Source organism: Pongo pygmaeus, chromosome 4 (genome assembly GCF_028885625.2).
Source record: "Pongo pygmaeus isolate AG05252 chromosome 4, NHGRI_mPonPyg2-v2.0_pri, whole genome shotgun sequence".
In the NCBI taxonomy this organism is placed as follows: domain Eukaryota; kingdom Metazoa; phylum Chordata; class Mammalia; order Primates; family Hominidae; genus Pongo; species Pongo pygmaeus.
This window is the reverse complement of record NC_072377.2, coordinates 39,327,793-39,350,104: the sequence shown is the minus strand read 5'-3', so window position 1 is coordinate 39,350,104 and position 22,312 is coordinate 39,327,793. Positions and strand designations below refer to the sequence as shown.

The window sequence follows — 22,312 nt, the reverse complement described above, 5'->3', positions numbered from 1 at the left end:
TGAGTACACTCACCCGCTAGTATGGATACAGGTGAATCATTAGTGCTAAATAATTACAAATAAGTAGAAGAAGTCATTTTGTTACTTACTTATAAAAATGAGCGAGGTTTTTCTGCCACATCTCCCTGTTAACAAACAGAACTTAAATGTGGATAGAGGCAAAAAAAAAAAAAAAAAAAAAACCTCTTGCAAACCACAGAAATGTATGTTAAACATGGCCATGCTGTATAAAGCACACAGCCTCAATTTACAGAAGAACTTACTTTCATTTTTTAAAGGTAGTTTCTACTTAAGAGTTTCAATTATAAAATATGGAAGAAATCTTTTTTTAGTCACTTCCATATTTTCTCAAGTGAAACTTTAAAAATAAATAATACCAACATACAGAAAATCCAGCAAGATAGCTAGAGAAACAGTGAGAATAAAGAAAGGATTTGTTCCTTAAGTTTAAAAAAGCAAGTCAGTCCGAGATAACCAAAAGAAAAAGTATATACACAACCATAGCCTTCCTCTTTCAAGAAACTCTCGCAACTTATTTTGCCAGAGAGGAAGACAAATGTTACAATATCTTGCTAACCAATCAGCAATGCTGCAGGCCTCAAACCAGGAAGCTCTTTAAGGTATAGTATTTTAAACTGTGCAAGTAAGACTTTTGTCTCTCAGCTAGTTTTTGTTCCCTATGTTTGTAGGATGGAAAGGCAGATGTAAAGTCCCTCATGGCGAAATTTAACACAGGGGGCAACCCGACAGAGGATGTCTCAGTCAATAGCCGACCCTTCAGAGTCACAGGGCCAAACTCATCTTCAGGAATACAAGCAAGAAAGAACTTATTCAACAACCAAGGAAATGCCAGCCCTCCTGTAGGACCCAGCAATGTACCTAAGTTTGGGTCCCCAAAGCCACCTGTGGCAGTCAAACCTTCTTCTGAGGAAAAGCCTGATAAGGAACCCAAGCCCCCGTTTCTAAAGCCCACTGGAGCAGGCCAAAGATTTGGAACACCAGCCAACCTGACCACCAGAGACCCCGAGGCAAAAGTGGGATTTCCGAAACCTGTAGGCCCCAAGCCCATCAACTTGCCCAAAGAAGATTCCAAACCTACACTTCCCTGGCCTCCTGGAAACAAGCCATCTCTTCACAGTGTAAACCAAGACCATGACTTAAAGCCACTAGGCCCGAAATCTGGGCCTACTCCTCCAACCCTGGAAAATGAACAGAAGCAAGCATTCCCCAAATTAACTGGGGTTAAAGGGAAATTTATGTCAGCATCACAAGATCTTGAACCCAAGCCCCTCTTCCCCAAACCTGCCTTTGGCCAGAAGCTGCTCCTAAGTACCGAGAACTCCCATGAAGATGAAAGCCCCGTGAAGAATGTGTCTTCATCAAAAGGGTCCCCAGTTCCCCTGGGAGTCAGGTCCAAAAGCGGCCCTTTAAAACCAGCAAGGGAAGACTCAGAAAATAAAGACCATGCAGGGGAGATTTCAAGTTCGCCCTTTCCTGGAGTGGCTTTGAAACCTGCTGCAAGCAGGGGAGGCCCAGGCCTCTCCAAAAATGGTGAAGAAAAAAAGGAAGATAGGAAGATAGATGCTGCTAAGAACACCTTCCAGAGCAAAATGAATCAGGAAGAGTTGGCCTCAGTGACTCCTCCTGCCAGGTTCCCTAAGGCCCCTTCTAAGCTGACAGTGGGGGGACCATGGGGCCAAAGTCAGGAAAAGGAAAAGGGAGACAAGAATTCAGCCATCCCAAAACGGAAGCCATTGCCTCCCTTGTTTACCTTGGGTCCACCTCCACCAAAACCCAACAGACCACCAAATGTTGACCTGACGAAATTCCACAAAACCTTTTCTGGAAACAGTGAGTTATTTTCTCGTTTGCTATTCAGTATGGTTTACTCCAAGGCAGAGAATGTTTTAGCTTCTGGGGAAAGTTTCGTAACAAGGAATGATTCTCTACCTGGTACTCATATGTGTATAATGAATTTTCTTTGTCTTGTTTTTTTCTTTCGTGTGGGAGGTCTGGGAAAGTAGGAAGTCTTCATTCTGTGAGAAAATGCCTTGGTCAGCTGGGGTTTTGTTGGGGGAAGGGAGAGGGAATGCATCCACTTCATTGATACGTGGTTTTGCTTAATGATAACCATTGTATTTACTTCCTTTGTTGGGTTTCATTTCTGTTGAATGAGACTGAGGTATGTTACCCTTATCAACACAGAGGAGTTAGAAAATGAGTTATCCTGTAGGTCAGCAGTTCCCAAAGGGAGCAATTTTGACCCTCAGGGGACATTTGGCAATGTATGGAGGCATTTTTGATTGCCACAACTGGAGGGTGCTACTGGCCTCTAGTGAGTAGAAGCTAGGGATGCTATTGAACATCCTACAATGCCCAGGACAGCCCCACAACAAAGAATTATTCAGGCCATAATGTCAATAGTACAGAGATGACAAGCCCTCCTTTAAGTGACTGCAAATATCCACACAATTCATCATGTTTCCTAAGCGCAGTATTCAAATGAGAAAGGAACAGGACTCATGAAATGGTACTTTGTGTTTCACATTTTAGCTATTTTCTATTTCTCAGTATAAAGTTTTCTGAACTTTTCTGATTCATAAAGTAATATATAGTTAGGAAAATGAGCCAGACAAAGGAGTACTTTACTCTCCTTTCGGGTAAATAGTTTAAATTTCTACCAGAGATATCACTGCAATTCTCTGGATGTGGTACTGAATGACTGCATGTAAGAAGCTCACACATGCCTGAGATGATTAATATTTTAGGTAAATGATATGCAACTGTTGTTTATTGTGAGGGGGGGAAAAAGATGCCTACAAGTGACCACACTACTCGTAGTTGCATCTTTCTCCTTACCAAAGTATGGTCTAGTTAAAGCAATTCTAAGCCTAAAGGTTGTTTTTCGTTTTTGCACTGTAGAAACATCTTGCAATATGTTATCTTCCTGAGTTCAGTATTCTCCTTGTTCGTAAACAGCTTAGTGATCAAGTCCTCTGCTAATTCAAACACACAGAAAGCAAGTTTGGAATGACCCCATGACCATCTGTCTTCCAGAAAGGTTCATCCTTGTTTCACATTGCATCTCCTCCTCATCTGTCATCTTGTTTCAATATCGGGTCATAATTCAGAACTGTTATTTTTGTGAGACTTTCTACAAGGTCCCTTATTTCTCTTATTTCTTCACCTCAGATAAAAAATTAAGTATTATAACCTCCATTTTATGGCTGTGACTTCACGCCAGGGAGGGAGTTCTGATGTTAGGCAGAAATCCCTGGGAACTTTCTTCCATCTTTGTTTTGCTCCAGCTCCAGTGTGGGTGGTGGTAGGGCACGGTGGTAACATACGTTGCCTGGTGTCACACTTTTCAGTGAGTTGCCACAAATGCTAACCAAGTCCTCTTTCTGACTCTGAAGGCCTGACAAGTTCTGATTTTTAGTGAAGTAAAGCTACAAGGGACCCAGGCAGAACTGCAGAGCAGATGGAGTTTATCCTTGTTCTCCTTCTCCTCTCATTTGCAACCCTCCCCTGCTCCTGAATGCCTCCTCACTGTCAGTAGCCCATGCCACAGTTCACATTTTAAATCCTGTCATCAATGTAACCCCCTCAACATCTAATGCCTCCAGACGTATTATGCTCCAAAATGTATCCTGTTCTCTCTTCATTCACCTCTTCCACAAATCAAAACTCAATCCCTCTTAATCTGGATTGACCTCATTTGACATCTGGATTAAGCAATCTGATTCATGACTTTAAACTCTGAATAATACCCCTTTAAAGCATTCACCTTTTAAAAAAGCATTTGAATTCTTTTATCTTTTAAATAGAAATTACATTCTGACTGAAAAAGCAGTAAGTGTAAAATGGTGTACAGTGAAGCTACCTTTAACCCTTGTCTGCCGCTTTCTGGGTCTTTCCAGCCCCTACCCCATAGAAACCACTCTTTTTAATTTCTTATATGTCCATCTGAAGTTTTTTTATGTTCACAGAAGCAAATACAAACATAAATACTACCCCCCACCCCGGCTTTTTACTCATGAAGTAGAATATTATGTGCAATGCTCTGATCCTTGTTTTTTTAAAATAAATAAATCCTGTATATCTTTCCACATTTTAATAAAGAGTAACTGATTATTCTCTAGAGTTGCATAATACTTCAGTAAGTGGGTGACAAGCTTAATCAATTTAACAATTTGTGTTGTTTCCAAAAGTGTTCTTTTGGAAAAATACTGCAGAAAATAAACTCATGTATGTGTCATAAAGTAAGCATTTATTTTCTGAACACAAAATTTTTTAAGTCAGGTCTGCCGACTCTTGATCCTGCCACTGCTATTTTTCTTAAACAATGCTAGAAATACTAAGTAATTTACCATTTCATTTAGGAAGGTTAAAATATATCAGAATTAGAAAGTATATGTTCATTTTATATAACTGGGTAAGCAAGATAAAGAAAAGAATTAAATTTCTGTTTTAGTAAAATTTTTTAAAATTCTGAAATTCTATTTTTTATAATTCTGGAGTATGTAAGTAGAAAATAAATAATTATTAAATAATTAATAATATACATATACATAAATATGTGGTATATTGTACATACAGTCTTTAGATGGGAAAATTCTTTATTAAGTGTAATTATTGCCCCCATTTCACAAGTGAGTGTTGAGATGTGACGTATCCAAATCATATATCTGAGGCTAAAATCCAAGTCTTCAGATTGCAAGTTTAATACTTTCTCCACATACCATCATGCCCCTGTATGAATGTTTGCATGTTTATGTTTAAAGCATAAGTGTATTATTTATTTATATACAATATATATGCAGATATTCCTTGACTTATGATGGGGTTACATCCTTATAAACATTCTTAAGTTGGAAATATTATAAACTGAAAACACATTTAATATACCTAACTACCAAATGTCATAGCTTAGCCTAGCCCACCTTAAACATGCTCTGAACACTTACATTAGCCTACAGTTGAGCAAAATCATCTCACACAAAGCCTATTTTATAATAAAGTGTTGACTATCTCATGTAATTTATTGAATACTGTACCATGGTTTCTACTGAATGCATATTGCTTTTGTACCATCATAAAGTCAAGTAATCGTTAATTTGAACTGTCACAAATAGGGCACCATCTGTGTATGTATACATATTATTACTAACATGTACATAGGATTTTAACTTTTTTCAAAGGACTTTCAAAATGTTTATGTCTTTTATTACTTATAATGTCCCATGAATTAGATAGAGCAGTTTTAATGAACCCATTTTAAACCAATGTGCAGAGTTTCCAGGTTATCCATTACTAATGTTATTAATGATACAGAGCCTAACATGAGAGTTGTTTGCCATATAATGTAGACTTCAAAGTCAGTAGACCTGGGGTTTAAGCATGACTAATGTATTTACTAGCTATGTGACCTTCGCTTTACCTCTTTCCATGTATGTCTTTCTTCACTTGAAAAAATGAGTATAATACCACCTACTTCGCCAGCACGTTATAATCACTAAATGAGATTCGTTGTAAGTGCTTAATACAGCATTTGACATATAATAATATCAAAATAAGTGAGCACTGTCTATAATTTTATTAGTTTTATTAGCATTAAAATTTTATTATCAGCCCCATGATATTTTGATCATTTTGTATTATAGATCATTTTATATTATAAATCATTTTATATTATATTATTCTAGGAATCATGAAACTGCATTTTACTTACTTCTGTTTGTAATATGTAAATGTTTTGTGATTTATGATGCCAGAGTCAAACAATGATTGTTGGAAGAGAGGTTTCCCACCAGAAGTCCTTGAAATTTCTGCCCTCAGATACCTCCTTCCCCACAGCAAAGGCTGGTAGAGAGCAGTAGGCAGCACCCAAGTGGCACTAGGTCATAAGTGCCCCCAGATTTTGCCATCTCCTACTGACTGAAGCCAAGTGAAGGAATCTGACTCAGCCAAGCAGAGGTGGAGAGGCTGCAAAGCCAGCATAGATGGCTGTCATCCCAAGACACTGGTATTATCAAAGGCAGTTTTCGAAGGTCATTGTTTCCAGAGTGCATTTGCTTTCCCACTACCTGTCAACCTGGAAGAAATAAATAAATGTGGCCAATGGATTTGCTATGGATTATGATTGGCCACAGCTGCTTAGATTGGGAACTTCCAGGGAAAATGCTTCTGAGTGTGCTGCTACAGACCCTAAAATTTTTTGAGATTGGAGTTTTTACATGAACTCCAACAAAAAATGCCCTAAACACACCTGACTAGACATGAATTTTCATATAACAGGGCTTCCAGATAAATTATTTGCTGCATGGTATAATTAGAAAATTTATTTATTTGCTTGTAATAAAATGGGAAAGGAGAGATTCTATGCTTTACAAAAAATGAGATTCTATTACTAAATATTTATTCACTAAGATTTAATAGATATTGATGGAAGCAAAATGAAATGCCTTGCTAAGTGAATGCAGAGACTCCAAAAAGACTATTTTTTCTTGTTAGAAGTAATTATACTAGTGTTCAAATTAACAAACATTCATCTAATAACTCTATATGCCTTTTAAACTAATACTGTTTTCATAGCCTTCTACCTCATTTCTTCCTTTCCAGGTTACCATCCAATTCCTTAAACCTCTTCCCCAGATATACCCTCCATCTCTTATCATCTTTGCCCAATATATTAACTGTTAAAAATATTCATCGTTTATTGAGCACTTGCTATATACCACATACACATTATGCCGTTTATTCCTCTCAAGCCATGAATAGGAATTCTATGAGTAAACTAAAGCTCAGAGAGGTTAGGTAACTTGCCCAAAGGCATAACATGACTAAACAAGGCTGGGGTCAATCTCATGTCTTTCTGATTCCACAGACTGTGTTCCCAACCGCATTCCACCTCCTCGTGCTTGGCTGCCTCTCTTCAAACACAGAATATCACAAGACAATGAATCTAGCATAAATGAAACTCCCAAAATCCTCATTCCTCTCCCTTTCTGTGGCCTTTGGTTGAAACATGCCTTTTGTTTGTTGTCTGTTTTGTAAATACCACTATAAGCTCCATGAAGACAGAAGCCAGTCTGCTTGCCATTCTCTCATTTGGAGTACAGAAGTAATATAAATTTTTGTTAGCTTCTCAAGTTTATTCTTTCACAGAATTCTATTTAACCAGGCCGGGTGCGGTGGCTCATGCCTGTAATCCCAGGACTTTGGGAGACTGAGGTGGGCTGATCACCTGAGGTCAGGAGTTCAAGACCAGCCTGGCCAACATGGTGAAACCCCAAAAAACACAAAAATTAGCCAGGCATGGTGGTGCGCACCTCCCAGCTACTCAGGAGGCTGGGCAGGAGACTCATTTGAACCCAGGAGGCGGAGATTGCAGTGAGCCGAGATTGCACCACTGCACTCCAGCCTGGGTGACAAAGTGAACCCTATCTCAAAAAAAAAAAAAGAATCCTATTTAACTAGAATTTATTTGCTCCCAGATTTTGTTCAGTATTAGATTTTAATACCCTATAGCTTAGCAATTGCTTTAACACAATAGATAACCCCTGCCAATAGACTTGTGCTCAACTGAATGGAGCTTGGACACAAAATAAATGTTATAACAGAGAGTCTATCTTGCAGATCTATTTAGTTCCCTTCCTTGTAAACTGTAAGGTTGACTCTAACATGTTGCTTTTCTGATCATGAAGCTAAATTTTTTTTTCCTAAGAACAATTTAAGGTTACAAAAGACTAAATGTTTTTAAAAAAAAAAAACCCCAAAATATCAAAATATTCTCTGAACTAACCTTTCCTTTGCTTCCTTTTGGGTCCTGAGCCAGTTCTGAAAGGGCTTCTTCCCATGTGTCCACACAAAGCCTCACCAAAGTTTAGGTTCATAAGAACCCCTGGCCTGACTATTGGTTTGCATGTACAATTTAGCAAAAACCTGCTGGGAAATATTCAGTTTGACCCTTTTTTCTAGTCTTATTCTTAATACTGCTGAGAAACCAAAACTGATTTTTTCCATATGTTAGCTATAGGAATGATCAGTTAAGCACCTTGACAGCAACAGGTGTAAGGCGAGGGCCCCAGAGGGCATTAACAAAAGACTGATGGCCCCCTCCTCATCTGTGTGTGTATCATTTAACTAATCCAGCCTACAACAACTTGAAACCAAAAGGTGCTTGGGCTATTTTCACCAGCAAGTAACTTGTTTCCAGGAGTGGGTAAGATTTTCCTTCACAGGCCCCAAAGCTCTCACCTTTCTTTTTCCCCCCATTGTCCTTTTATACGTACTCTCTTAACATGACCTTATTAGATATTTACATATTGAAAAGTGTTTTATATCAGCATGTGATAGTATTTTCCAAATTGTTGCTCCTAGCCACCACAGGGAAAAAGGATTCTATGTTCACATTTTAGAAACGTAGCCGTAAGTGCTGTTCTTTAAAGCAAGATTTCTCCGAGTATTAATATGCCACTGTGCACTGGGAATGTAAGAACACGACACAAAAAGAAGAGATCCCAGGATGCTTTGACTGAAACAGCTCACAGACTGGACTATTACAGGACACTGAATCACTGGAGGCAAAGCTCTCTCGTACATAGACTGGAATTTGGAGTTACTCAACAGCGTGGTTCAGCTTCGGGTAACAGCCAGGCTCTCAGCACACCCTGCACTTTCATTCTCCCAGGGCCTGGTGCACACTTTGTGGCTGGCGTCACTCTTCTTTTTACTCCAGCCCGAGCCCAATTTATTTCACCCTCCCTCCTTAATCCCTGAAAAAGCAGTTGTCCAGAAGACCTCCAGGGCTTCTTCCTTCTAGTGCACGTTGACATGTCTGAGGGACCCACTTACTGTTAATCAGGCAGCTTACCTGGGTTTAACCCCATAATAGAAATGCCTCAGAAAGACTCTCCTCCCTTAACCACACTGTCCCTCGTCAAATTTTACGAACTACCCCTATTAATCTTCCCTCTTTGAAACTTCTTTCTTCTGCTCTTCTAAGATAAGCCAGCAAACAAACTGTTCCCTGTTGTTTCCTATCCCAGCAGCATCCATTGATCTTTTTTAATACAAGATATCCTCCCTTCCTTCCTTCCTTTTTCTTTCTTTCTTTTTTATTTTTTGAGACAGGGTCTTGCTTTGTCACTCAGGCTGGACGACAGTGGCACAATCACAGCTCACTGCAGCCTTGAACTCCTGGGCACAAATCCCTCCACTTCAGCCTCCCGAATAGCTGGGACTACAGGCACATATTACCATGCCCAGCTTTAGTATTTTTTTAAATTTTTTGTAGAAACAGAGTCTTGCTTTGTTGTCCAAGATGGTCTAAAACTCTTGGCCTCAAACAATCCTCCTGCCTCGGCTTCCCAAAGTGCTGAGATTACAGACATGAGCCACTGCACCTGGCTAATGTTTCATTTTTATAAGCAATCTACATGGTCTTTATTTCAAGATTCTGGCATTTAAATTTACTGTGGAGAAGTATGCAGACAACCTAAATTTCCCTCTTTGAAAATGATTTGCTTTTCTGCCTGGATTTCCAAAGAAATCTTTGTCCTTAAGGTTAAGAATCTTAGCCAGGATATGTCTGTGTCAATCATTTTATCAGTATTCTCTCAGGCTCTCAGGAATTTGCTGTGCTATATGAATAGGGGTCACACTAGTTCTCTTGATCTGGCTGATGGATGACAAGTGCATCTGCAAGTTCTAATCCAGTGCGATAAATTTGCCTTCCCCTCAGAACTGCGATTTGAGTTCTGAGTGTGGCTTTGAATCCACTCTTCTGTGGCATAAATGTTAGCTGTGCTGGTCTCCAGGATAGTCCTTACTGGGGACCCAGATTCTGTTCCATTTCCTGAGATCTCATTCAGTGCCCTGTACCAGGGCAGGGCCAGCCCTGGCAGCTCATCCCCCTTCTGCCTCTCGTGTGATCCTGTTGTGGTATTTAGGACTTTTATGCTAAAGGATTTTCCTTGACCTTCCCAGGCTGCTCACTCACCTTAGAGTTTGCTTCTCCAACCTGGAGTGTATTAAAGAGAATTCATAGGCTTATCAGAAGAATTATGTCTTCCCCCGGTATTGCTTCTGGACATAGAGAATAGGTGGGAAGGTTAGCTTTCCCCCAGTGGCACCAGAACCTTCTGTTTCTTCCCTTAGCCACCACTTTTTGAAGTTTATGCATGATGTTATCTTCCTTTTCTTGTGAGGTGACCGTTAGTGAGTTTTAGATAATGTTTGCCTTGACTTATTTTCTTTTTTACTATTTCTACTTGGGAATTGGAGCAGGAACACTCTGAAATTTCCCATCCTCATTTTTAAATACCAACTAAATACTTAAATTATAGTCTAAGGATCAACATTTCCAAAAAGACCATCGATTTGCCCCTTCACAAGGCAGACAGCAAGATGGCAGAACTATTAATAACATGCATTGAGTGCCCGCCCCAAGCCTTGTTCCATGATATCTGGACCATGCTCACTGGTCAAGGACACTCAGGTGTCCTCTAACCTCTCCTCAAGTCTCCTACTCTGAGGAGTCTTGTGGACATGATCCCAGTGGGGTATGAGGAAGATCCAGGGCTGGATGCCTGGACTGTGATAGAGTCTGCCCTCTCCTAACCTGAAAATGCCTTGAGGGCCATCATTGTGTAAGCCTTTAATCAGCCAATCCACTTAGAGGAGGAGGTGAACAGAACACTGGATGGGAGAGTGAGCCAGGACAAGGAGAAGGCCCCTGGAGCTGGCCTGTGAGAAAGGCAGATTCCTCATCTTCAGAGACTTTGCCATTGAAAAGTTCCCTTGGCATATTTAGGGTCCTGGTTCCCTGCTGCACACTCAATTTGACCTTCAAGATTCTTTCTGCTCAGGCACCAGCTATTCTTTTAATATTAATTTTAGCTCAACAATAGTCCATACTTATCATTTAGTTTACAGGGAAGCATTCCCTTAATATAGTTATCCTCACCCTGCTTTAAAAGGAACTGTCGCTTTCTTAGTTGTGTGAAAATAAGTTTCCAAATAGCATAGCTTAGGGCAATAAGCCATGATTTGCCCTTGTTATAAGAACTCTTCCTGCAATCAAGAGGCTAAAACTGATATATGTTTAAGCATCTCAAAAAATAAGAAAATATTGCCCATTCAACTGGCATTGTATCAACTTTAGTAGCCTATAAGAAGATATGACCACTTGTAATATAAACGAATGTTTTTACAGTTGCTGAAATAAATAAAATGTGAAATGCATTACCCTCAAATAAAGTATGAGATGCATTGTGAGATGATTTACCTAATTTGATCAAAATTATATAACCTCTAAAATATTAAAAGCATTAAAATGAAATTATAATTTACTTCAAAAAAGGAGAGTGAAAAATTTTAATGAAATGCAAATACATATGAGTATAATAATTAAAAATAATAAAGGCTCCTTCTGACTTACTTTCAATTGTGCATACACACATCAAATGTTTAAAACTAGCTAAGAATATTGGACAAATATATGTGTTATGATTCAGTCTGCAGGAGGTGCCTTGTTTCATACAATCTGCTAAAACAATTTCCAAGCCAAGTCAAATAAAAACCCTTTTATAAATGATTAGATGATGAATACGCTTTTGCCATTAAAGGCTTCTTCTTTGCCTTGATTAAAACTATTTCTGATATGATGGATTTCTATGCTAAAAGAAGGTCTTTGTGCATGCTTTTTGTTTTGAAAACAAAATGAAATTGACTTCTTTAACAAAAGAATAATTCCAGCTATTGGAAGAACAAAATTATGCCTCATGAGCAAGAATCCAGCTATCTATTTTTACAAAAATATTGGAAATTTTCTATCCTTTCAGACAAGGCACAATAATGATATTTATGGCATGGCTTTAAAGTCCAGGGAATCATCTAGAGCAATAGATTATTTGTTTTTCCAGCATCTGAGGAATAAGGGAGAGAAAAAGAGTTAAAAAGTTGGAGACATTTAACTGCTATATTAACCACCAGTAAATAGATAAGAAAAATGTCTCTCTTTGTTTAAATTGTCACCAAGGGAGAAAGATTATACTTCATTCTGTCTGGCATATCAAAGGTAGAAAAAAACATCTAGAACACTCAATAGCAATAGATATTATCAGGAAAAAGTAACCGAAGATGAGACATCTGGTTATAGAAAAAAATCAAAGCCAAAAACCATATGAGGTTTCCTTCTCCCCAAAGTAAGAACCTACATTGTAGAATCAGCTGTTTGTATTCATTATAACAGTCCACATCTCTGCAGCTGCACGAGTGCACACCACAACGGCTTTTTCAGCCTTGGTCCTGGCAACAGAGCCTGTGTGTTTCCAGGGGTGGCAGTAGGTCTGTTGAGGTAAAGAGGGACACACTTCTCTTCTCTTTTCTTGTTTTTCTTATAATTGTCAGAAGAATAAAACAGCTCTCCTGGTTTTCAAAAGCAACCTGTGTGGCGATATGATTAGTTACAACCAGGCAATTAAAAATCTGTCCCCAAAAAATGGCAAAGCAGATAAATCTCTCAGACAGACATCCATACCATGTTTGAGTATTTGTTTTTCTTATTCTGGAATAGAAGGTAATCGACAATTATTGGGAGGAGAAAGAAACCTGGATTTGTAGAAAAAGAATCTCCCTTAGTGTTTGTTTTACAATCCTACAGTACTTCCTATTTCTCTTCAAAATTGTCACCTTTAAAAAGTTGAGGTTGCCTCATGTGCTCTCAGTCATTGAGGATCTACGTTGCAGCTTCTCCAGGACTTCTGCTTCTCCCACCTCTCCAGCCTTTCACTTCTGGTTCATCTAGAAACCAGATGTGAGATGTATGTGTGTGACAAAGCCAACATCTCTCTCTCACACACACACACACACACAAATAAGCATGGTTTGCTCCTCAGTCATTTTTCAAAAAGCAGTTTTATGCAGAAGGAGAATAAGGCAAGCCTTTAAAATGCATTTCAGTAATTGCTGTTTCTTTAAGTTAAAGAGAATTTTCTAGACCTGATACGAGCCATTTAACAAGCAGGAAGTTTCATTTCTTTGTAGGAAGGGGTTGCCTTTGATTTCTCTGAATCCTGGAGTTCTTAGTCCTCATGGGGAGAAATTAGTTGTTCTCGGGCTGAGTGGCATGCAACCAGGTATGGTGTCCAGTTCTCCCACTAGGTCTGTACCTACCAGCTGGGGGGCCTGCTCTCCCTACTAACCCTAAGATTGTCCACAGCTCCTCAGGATTGGGTGGAGCAGCCTGTGCTACAAAACCTAGCAAGGAACATTCCATCACCTGCCCCCAACCAACTTTCTCCCATTTTCCCACTTTCTTCTTCTTTCCCATCTTCTAAACTGTGTTCTTTCTCAAAAATCTTAATTCTTTTTTATTCCTTCGACCATCACTGCAAATCTCCCTTCTTTTCGGTCAGTGAAACCCACAGAAAATACTGGGCTTTATGGAGTAATCTCTTTAAAGAGACTGCTGAATTCTGAACTACTGAGAAAGCACAGAGAATTACAAACATCAACATTATTTTAAAGTAGAAAAGCCAATGTAGGAAATATAAAAGCTGTGTTACCATGCTCCTTAAAATCAGGACAAAGTTAGTTCCAAACATCATCCTGTGTGTTATTCAAAAAATCTGATGCTCTCTGCAGATCTATGAAGGAGCAACTGGCTCGATTTCTCAAGGTCACTTCTAGCTTCCGGCTCCTGCTTCTTCTAACTTGGATGGGTTTGGGGATTGCACCCCTGACCCTGTGCTGTACTGCAATAACCTAAACGAGGACTCAGCAGTTTCCCTTAGTTTTCACTGCAGACCACTTATCAAAGGCATGTGTGTGCAGGACAGGCTTCACCGAAGGTTTGAGGAGCCAGAGGGGTTTACATTGCACCTTGAGCTGGAAAAGTAAAATATTGGCAGTCTCCGTCCTTCAAAAACAGCAGGTATTTTGCAACTCAGGCTCCTGCCTTCTCCCTGTAGCTCACCCTTTTTTTTCTTTTCCTCATTTCTTTGACCCATCCTTCCCAAAGGCAAAAAAATAAAAGTCAGAACCACTCTTTCCATTTTATTACTCAGAATAGTTCAGCTATCTCCAAGCTGAACCCTTCAACACAGCTGTGGTCTTCCTTTGAATATTAGCAGAAGTTTCTTATTCAAAGGCCTCCTCCCAGAAGAAGTCAGTGGGAAGAGATGGCCGGGGGAGGAAGTGGGTTTATTTTCTGTTGCTATTGATAGTCATTGTATTACTAGAAATGAACTGCTTGTGAACAGAATATATTCCTGACAATTTGGTCAATTCCAATGCAAGTACGGAAACAGAGTTGTCCCAAATTGATGTGAGAGTCAGGCTGTTTCATCTTTTTTGTTTATTTTCAATGCCTAATAAACAGAGATCCTTAAAAAAAAAAAAAAAAAAAGGAATTCTATAAAAGACATTCTTCTGCCAGACCTAGGATTTGAAAGCTTTCAGGCTCTTTCCTGAGTTAAAATATTACAAGGATACCCCAGACAACCAGCATCTCTTACTTGTCTTCCTGATCATTGTGAGCTCTAAAGGGATCTCTGAGGAGAAAGATGACCAGGACAGATAGTGGTTCTAACAAAGAGCGAATGTGTCATATATTCAGAAGAAGCAAAAGAAAAAACACCAAAATTGTGCCTTCATCTTTCAAAGGTTCTCAAACTTCTAGTTGCATCAGAATGTCCCCAAAGTTTTTAGTTCAAGAGGTCTGGGATGGAACTCAGGAATTGGAATAGCTATCAAGTTTCACCAGATGATTCTAATGCAGGGTGTTACTGGATCACATTAAAAAGTACTGTAGTCAGACGGGCGCAGTGGCTTACGCTGGTAATCCCAACACTTTGGGAGGCTGAGACGGGTGGATTACCTGAGGTTAGGAGTTCGAGACCAGCCTGGCCAACATGGTGAAGCCCCATCTATACTAAAAATACAAAAAATTAGCCAGGTGTGGTGGCAGGCGCCTGTAAACCCAGCTACTTGGGAGAGTCACTTGAACCCTGGAGGTGGAGGTTGCAGTGAGCCAAGATTGCACAATTGCACTCCAGCCTAGGCAACAAGAGTGAAACTCTGTCTCAAAAAAAAAAAAAAAAAAAAAAAAAGAGTTCTGTAGTCGATGAGAAGGATTAGAGTGGGGGCAGTCGGGCTACAGGGGCTGTGGGGTGGTACGGTGGGGTTAGGTGTGCAAGGGTTGGTGGGGAGATGAACAGTTTCTAAGCCATAGATATTTTTCTTAAAAGAAATGCTGTAACACTGAGCCAAGATACTAGCAGTTAGTGATTACATAAAAACATGCAAATGAATGAATAATCCATTTAAGCCAACAAGTAGGTCTGTGGTTGTTCTTGAAAATTTGCTTAGTGAGGGAAAGAGCAAAGGTGTTACTCAAATATCTAACATATTCCATGGCATAACTCCGACCACTTGGAGTAGCTGAACAAGTTCTTTGCTATGGCAGATATTAACCCTTTAGTTACTGGATCACAAAGAGGTCCAAGGGTTCCTGAGGGACATCAGGGCCTTGGGAGGGCTGCAGCAACTTCACTACTTCAATAATTGGTAGATAGTGCACACCAACTGACCGTCAACCTGGAAGAGTGGTGTCGTGTTCTACCCACAGAACACCTGTAATCAACGACTCTTGCCACCCTCTCCTCTCTTTCCTTTCTTTCTTTTTCCTGTTTTCTATTCCCTTTCATTTTCATGTCTTTGTTCCCCCTTCTGCCCTGCATTGGCTTGAGGTTTGTTCCACACAGTGCTTTCAGGTGGCACATATAATTGCTATTCATTAAATATAAAAAAATACTTAGCACTACTGGTGGTATGCAAGGCAAAGAAAAAAAATGGAAGCACTACAACAAATAGACTTTGAAAATCTGAATGACTGGGTGTCGGTCTAAGAGCTGCCTCTATGTTGATAAAGGCCATGATGACAATGGAGCCCACAGTCCTGCCCAAGTTGACCACACTTGTTCCTTTAGGAGGTCTCCATGCTTGGTGATACCCCTTCCCACCTGCCCAAACTGACCAGGAAGCCTCAGAGATGAGAGGAGCTAAAAGCACTGCATCGGTTTATGTTCCCAAACTGATCATTGCCCAAGTGCAACTGTACTGGCCTAGTTACCCCACTATCTAGATGTCTCATCATTTAGTAACAATGTTCATCTTGTTCTTCAGTGATGTTTTAGTATGTTAAGTACCTAATCTTCAGAATAGGCCTCATACAATACTTAAAAGAAATTAGACGAATGCAAAAGCAAGCTAGGCAGTTGTCCTAAAATCAAGGTGCCTTTCTTTTATAACGCTTTATAGTTAGATCTTCAAAGATAAGCAAGTTGAAAAAAAACACACTCAAGTTTCCATGCTGTAGACAGACTCCTGTGTTTGTGAGCCTAATGATAAAAGAAGAGGATGAATGTGGCACTGATAAAAACATTTTTTTCAAGCATGTCACTGTATTTTTGTAAGCTGAAAGCTTTTTTTAAGCTTGCTTTGAAGTTGATAGGAGAACCTGCAAAAAGCGCAATGAGCACTTAACGATCTGTGAGAAGTGAGGTGTATTATAAAGACAGGACCACTTTTTTGTTTTGAAGAATGTAGGAGTTTTCACAATCATTTTTTTTATCAGGAGTTAAGAGCAGTTGCTTTGTTATTAGAAAGACTTGGGTTCCAGTACCAGCTGTACCAATTACTGTAGGACCCCAAGGAAGGTTCTCGGCCTCTTTTAGCCTCAGTTTTCTCATCTGCTAATGGCCATAATAAGTCTACTATGTCATAGAATTATTGTTAGGATTAAAAGGAAATTAGTAAAAACACATAGCACAGTTCCTAGTACATCATAAAGAAAGACAATCATTGGCAGCAATTTAATTAATATTTTTAAAGGATAAAAGGAGAAAAAACTCAAACAAAGACCCAATGGAAATAGATGAATAATAGATGGTAGCTGTCAGCCGCTGCCTCAGGGATCAATACTAGTTAAAAAAAAAAAAAAAAAGCATCCAATTGTTGCAGGTGTTAAATCACATTTTGTTTTGCTTAAACATAACATAAAAGATTTTCATTAGCACATCAACTTGATCCTCTTGTAGATGCGGTCTCTTCTTGTGCCTCTCTGGCTGTATTACTCTGTTTCCTTAGGTATAAGTTCTACTCTTTGTTGACTTCAGAGTGCTGTTTTCTCGGTGCTGCCTTTTTTGTTTTGTTTTGTTTTTGAGATGGAGTCTCACTCTGTCGCCAGGCTGGAGTGCAGCAGCACCATATTGGCTCACTGCAACCTCTGCTTCCCAGGTTCAAGTGATTCTCCTGCCTCAGCCTCTTGAGTAGCTGGGATTACAGGCACGTGCCACCATGCCCAGCTCATTTTTGTATTTTTAGTAGAGATGGGGTTTCACCATGTTGGCCAGGATGGTCTCGATCTCTTGACCTGATCCACCCGCCTTCGCCTCCCAGAGTGTCAGTGTTGCGTTTTTAATGTTTGAAAATTCTTGGTTTTGTGTTCATGTTTTAGTGGAGATTGAATTCAATTGTCCACCATTTCTGTTTGTGCAGCCCGCTTGAGGGAAGAGAGGGGCGGGGTTAGTGAGCCCGGACATAGGGCACTTTGACAGCCAGTCTTCAATCCAGGTGCTGCTTTTTCCTTCTGGACAAGGCAGCCAGCGGGGCTCTGCTCAGCTTCGCCCACTCAAGGGCTCACTCATAGTTCTCAGTATTTCTGTTGTGTAGAAGTCAAAAGTGCCTGGCTGCCCCTGCTTCATACCCTCAAGTGGTCACCCATGGGCCCCTACCTGCTCCCAATATTCTCCATCTCTGAGTGTGGAACTCTCACGGAGTGGCTCCGACTTTTATAGCTCTCTCTCGTGCTCTCTTTGGGCTTTTATTACCTCGTTGATCTGATCTCTCTTCAAATCTTTTAGGGATTCCTCATGGTTTCTGACACAGTGTGGGTTAACTTTTTTTTTCACTTCCAGTGTGATTATGGTATATATATACATATATACATATATATACCATATGTATAGATATGTATATATTTTAGTCAATTATCTTTTCTATCCTTTCTAGAGATTTAGGGTGAGCAGAGCTTGCTGCCACATGAAGCTTAGCCTACCATCTTGACTGGGAATTTTTAATCACGTATCTAAGGGGGAAAACATTAGTAAGACATTTAACTGCTACAAAGCATCAATATCAGAAAAATAATGGGTTATCTTAAAAGAATCACCTAAGGCTTAGGTTTATACAATGCAAAGAAGAGTGAAAAATTCAGTCATCCTCAGGTATTGACAGTGTATTTATGATAACAATGAAGAGTGTGCACATGGTAACAATAAGACAACCATCCTAAAGAAGTTAATTATTTATCTGGGCTTCTCACTTCTTGAAATAGGTCAAGGAGAAAGCAGTGTTTACTTGGTCTAATGAGTACTCTTCCCTATCCATAGGACTTATAAAATCTGAGGAGAATTTTAACTTAGATTCCAAAATTAAAGTATAAATGCTAATAACATATAAGCTAAAATTAAAGTTAACTAAAGCTGGGTCAAAATTGTTTTCACTTATACTACTTTGTGTCTAGGGAAAAGAATGAATGTATATTGATGCTGAAGGATGTCCATGGCATATAATTAATGAATTAATATTTTATTATAAAATACATATAATTTCTGTAAAATTTTATAACTAAGTTAGAACAGGTTGTGTATCATCTCTTGCTTTTGAGAGCATATTAGTTTTAAAACCTGTATCCAACAAGTGATCTCTATTACAACATTAAAATGAGCTTGGGGGCAAAGGATGGATCTCAAGAAATGTATACATTTATTGAAGAGATTTTTTTAAGTCACAGTAACAAACTGATGGAAGTTACTTCAGCATCTTGATTCAACAAAGAATATTAAAGTCCAGTTTTCAATAGCAGTAGCATATTCAATAGCATATTCTGCAAATATGAAATTAATTGTTCCTTCAAATGAACTAGCCATTCAATGTGAAAATTATTGGCAAATTTTCTTGAAAAGGCAAGAAAGTCAACCTTTTTGTAGTCTGTGAGTGTTACTCAATGGTTTAGGATTTTCATGTTCAAACTCACCAAAATAGCCCGTTTAACTTTTGTTTTCAAAATTGCACATTGTAGTAATTCGAAATCATATAAACAGTCAAAAAATATTATTAATTTTATTAAGATAAGTATACCTACCTCCTCATAGAATAAAACATATTTTTCTTAAATAATTGAATTCTTCATTGTCTTAAGATATTGTTCTTCTATTTCAATAATAGCACTTCAAAATATTTCAGATATCATTGATCAGTTGGTTGAATTATAATTTACGTCAAAACTTTGACAACAATCTGCTTTAGATAGTTTTTGTGAAAAATATAATCACATTTTCTTATAAGGTCACAAAATTAACCTAGAAAATTAATTTTTAATTATTTACCGTTCTTTCTAAAAACCAAAAATTGCATTTTCTTCTAAATTACTGAATAGTAATATAATACTGGGTTTGCCAGTAGATCATATAAATTTTTATCATCTCAAATTATTTCACCTGATACCTATCATAAAATTTCCTTTTTACCCATCATTCCTCAAGGCAGTGTTTCTCCCAATGTGGCCTGTGGATCGTCTACACCAGAAGGAGCTTAGATGCTTTTTAAAAATGAAGATTCCTGCCCCTATTCCACCACCACCATAGCCTCCTTCCTGAATCAGAACATCTTGCTTTGAGGCCTATGTATCTCCATTTTTAATAACTTGCCCAGGAGATTCTTATGTATACTGACAATAGAAACATTTTAACTCAAATCAGTCCATTTTTAAGTGGCAAATACCTTTTTGATTTTTACAAAGTCGAGAATAGCTTGTTTTGAGTTGTTATAGAAACTCATTTTTTTAGGGACACATAGAGAGTAGGAATGGAAGAATAGAGATATCAAGGAAAACAACTTCCTGTAAACCAGGCAGTTGGTATGAATCATTCTAAAACATCTCATGTAGATGCTGAGCTTGTCTCAAGTGCTACTAGAGCTAGCATTTGGCAGTTCACTTGTGTAGAAGCATACAAGACTCTTGGGACAACATTCATTCTCCCTTTATGCTAGACACTCTAGCCAGTGCTTCTGTAAGAGGCAAGTACCCTTGGGATAGATACTAACAGGTCCAATGTATCTATTACGCTTGGTTTCAGTTGTGATTAAAGATGACTTGCATACAACCACTCCTGGATTAGAGTTTAACCGTACCTTAAGAAAAGGAAACAAGGCCAGGAGTGGTGGTTCATGCCTGTAATCCCAGCATTTTGGGAGGCCAAAACAGGTGGATAACCTGAGGTTGGGAGTTCGAGACCAGCCTGACCAACATGGAGAAACCCTGTCTCTAATAAAAATATAAAATTAGCTGGGCGTGGTGGTGCATGTCTGTAATCCCAGCTACTGGGGAGGCTGAGGCAGGAGAATTGCTTGAACCCAGGAGGTGGAGGTTACGATCAGCCGAGATGGCACCATTGCACTCCAGCCTGGGCAACAAGAGTGAAACTCCATCCCCCCCACCCCCCAAAAAAGGAAACAAGACACCTATAGGAGACACAAGGACCTTTGAAGACAAACTTTGTCAACTTAGTTTTGCTTAGAGTGAGACCTGCCTGTAGCTTATTTCCTTTTTCCTAAGAAGACAACAGTGCTCTGAACAACTTTTGAGGATAATGAATTTTTTTCTGAAACACCTGAAAAAATTAATGATAACAACAAATGGAAAAGGAAACAATAGCACAAATGCCATGCAGGGCAGAGGGGCCAACTGTTGTAGGGAAAGTAGTAGCACAAGGAGAGACTAACTCCTCTGCCTCCACTGGGCACTTTATTCTACTAAATATATTTGACATCACCCATGTGCCAAGTTCTCTGACTTTCAAAGACCTTAAATAATAGCTCCTTGTTTTTACCTATTGGTTCTATGATGAACTAGCTAGCAAGGAAGATGATGCTGCTAAAAGAAGCTCCGCCTTCCCCAATCGCACCTGCATGGGTCACACTTACTAACCCAGCTAAAATGATATGCATGACCTGAGTCTTTTTGAAAGCCTTTATGTAATTAAAATTTTATATTAACCAAAGATAGACCTCAGGTCTAAATAAAAGCATTATTTTATTGTTTTGAGGCACCTGCATAGTACCTCTTGGAGCTTCCTCAAAATTTGATATAACCAAATAGCACCAGTACATGATACTTGACCACATACACACACACACATGCACGCACACACACACAAAAAGCATCTGTATGTGCCACCTGCACTCTGTTCACACTGGCATTATTTGAGGAATTATAAGAAGATGAATGAGGTTGCAATGAGGATTGAAAGCAGGGAAAAGCAATAAAAAATGGTACTGGGGAGTTAGGCAGGAACCAAACCTTATATGTCATCTTAAGGACTTGGGGCTTAAGCCTAAACGTGAGGGTGACCTCGTCAGGTTTTGATGTTTGGGAAGAATTCTTCTAGTAGCAGGAGGAGGCCAGTACATGATTTCAGTTACACGAGATGAGTAAGTTCTAGAGATGTGCTGTACAGCATTCCAGCTCTAGTTAGCAATTAAGTATTGTGCATATAAAAATTTGTCAAGAGGGTAGATGTTATGTTAAGTTTTCTTACCACAATTAAAAAAAAAACATTAAAAAAGGAAGTAGGAGATCATGTAGTAATCCATGAGCCTCAATTAAGGAGGTAGACATGGAGATGAGAAAAGAGGTTGGGTTTGAAGATACTTAGACTAGAAAACAATGGATTGGTAGTGTGGGTGAGAACGAGTGGGTGTCAAGGATGATGCCTAAGATTCTAGTTTAAACAATTAGAGGGTCACAAGTTTTGAGAGAGTAACCAGGATTCAGGGAAGGACCATGATTTTTGTTTTGAACATGTTCAATTTGAGGAATCTTTGAGACCTTTGAGATGTCAAATAAGCAGGCAGTGCAAGGGCCCAGAGCTCACAGGAGCTTCAGTTCTCTCTACATTGTTGACACTCCAGCCTACCTCTTGGGACCCGATGCTTCTCTGAGTTTTTATAATTCTACCTGCCTGACAGACTATAGATCTATCAGATCTATACTGTCCTATATAGTATCCACTAACCACAGTGGACGTTTAAATTAAATTAAATAGAAATTCAAAATTCAGCTCCTCAGTTGCACTAGCCACATCTTAAACGTTCAATAGCCACATGCGGCTAGTGGCTGTAGTATATAAGTATACTATATACACTATATAAGCACAAACATTTGAACATTTTCATCTTCTCA

At 39.1% G+C, this 22,312-nt stretch overlaps 1 protein-coding gene across 3 annotated transcripts in view; it reads left to right on the top strand.

Moving 5' to 3' along the window:
• FYB1 (FYN binding protein 1) overlaps positions 1–22,312 on the top strand; it is a 165,040-nt gene that overhangs the window by 66,898 nt on the left and 75,830 nt on the right. For all 3 annotated transcript variants that reach the window (XM_063664757.1, XM_063664758.1, XM_054489359.2), the window contains one exon: positions 690–1,851. In XM_063664757.1, the coding sequence (XP_063520827.1) occupies positions 690–1,851 (1,162 nt within the window). The remainder of the gene's footprint in view (positions 1–689; positions 1,852–22,312) is intronic.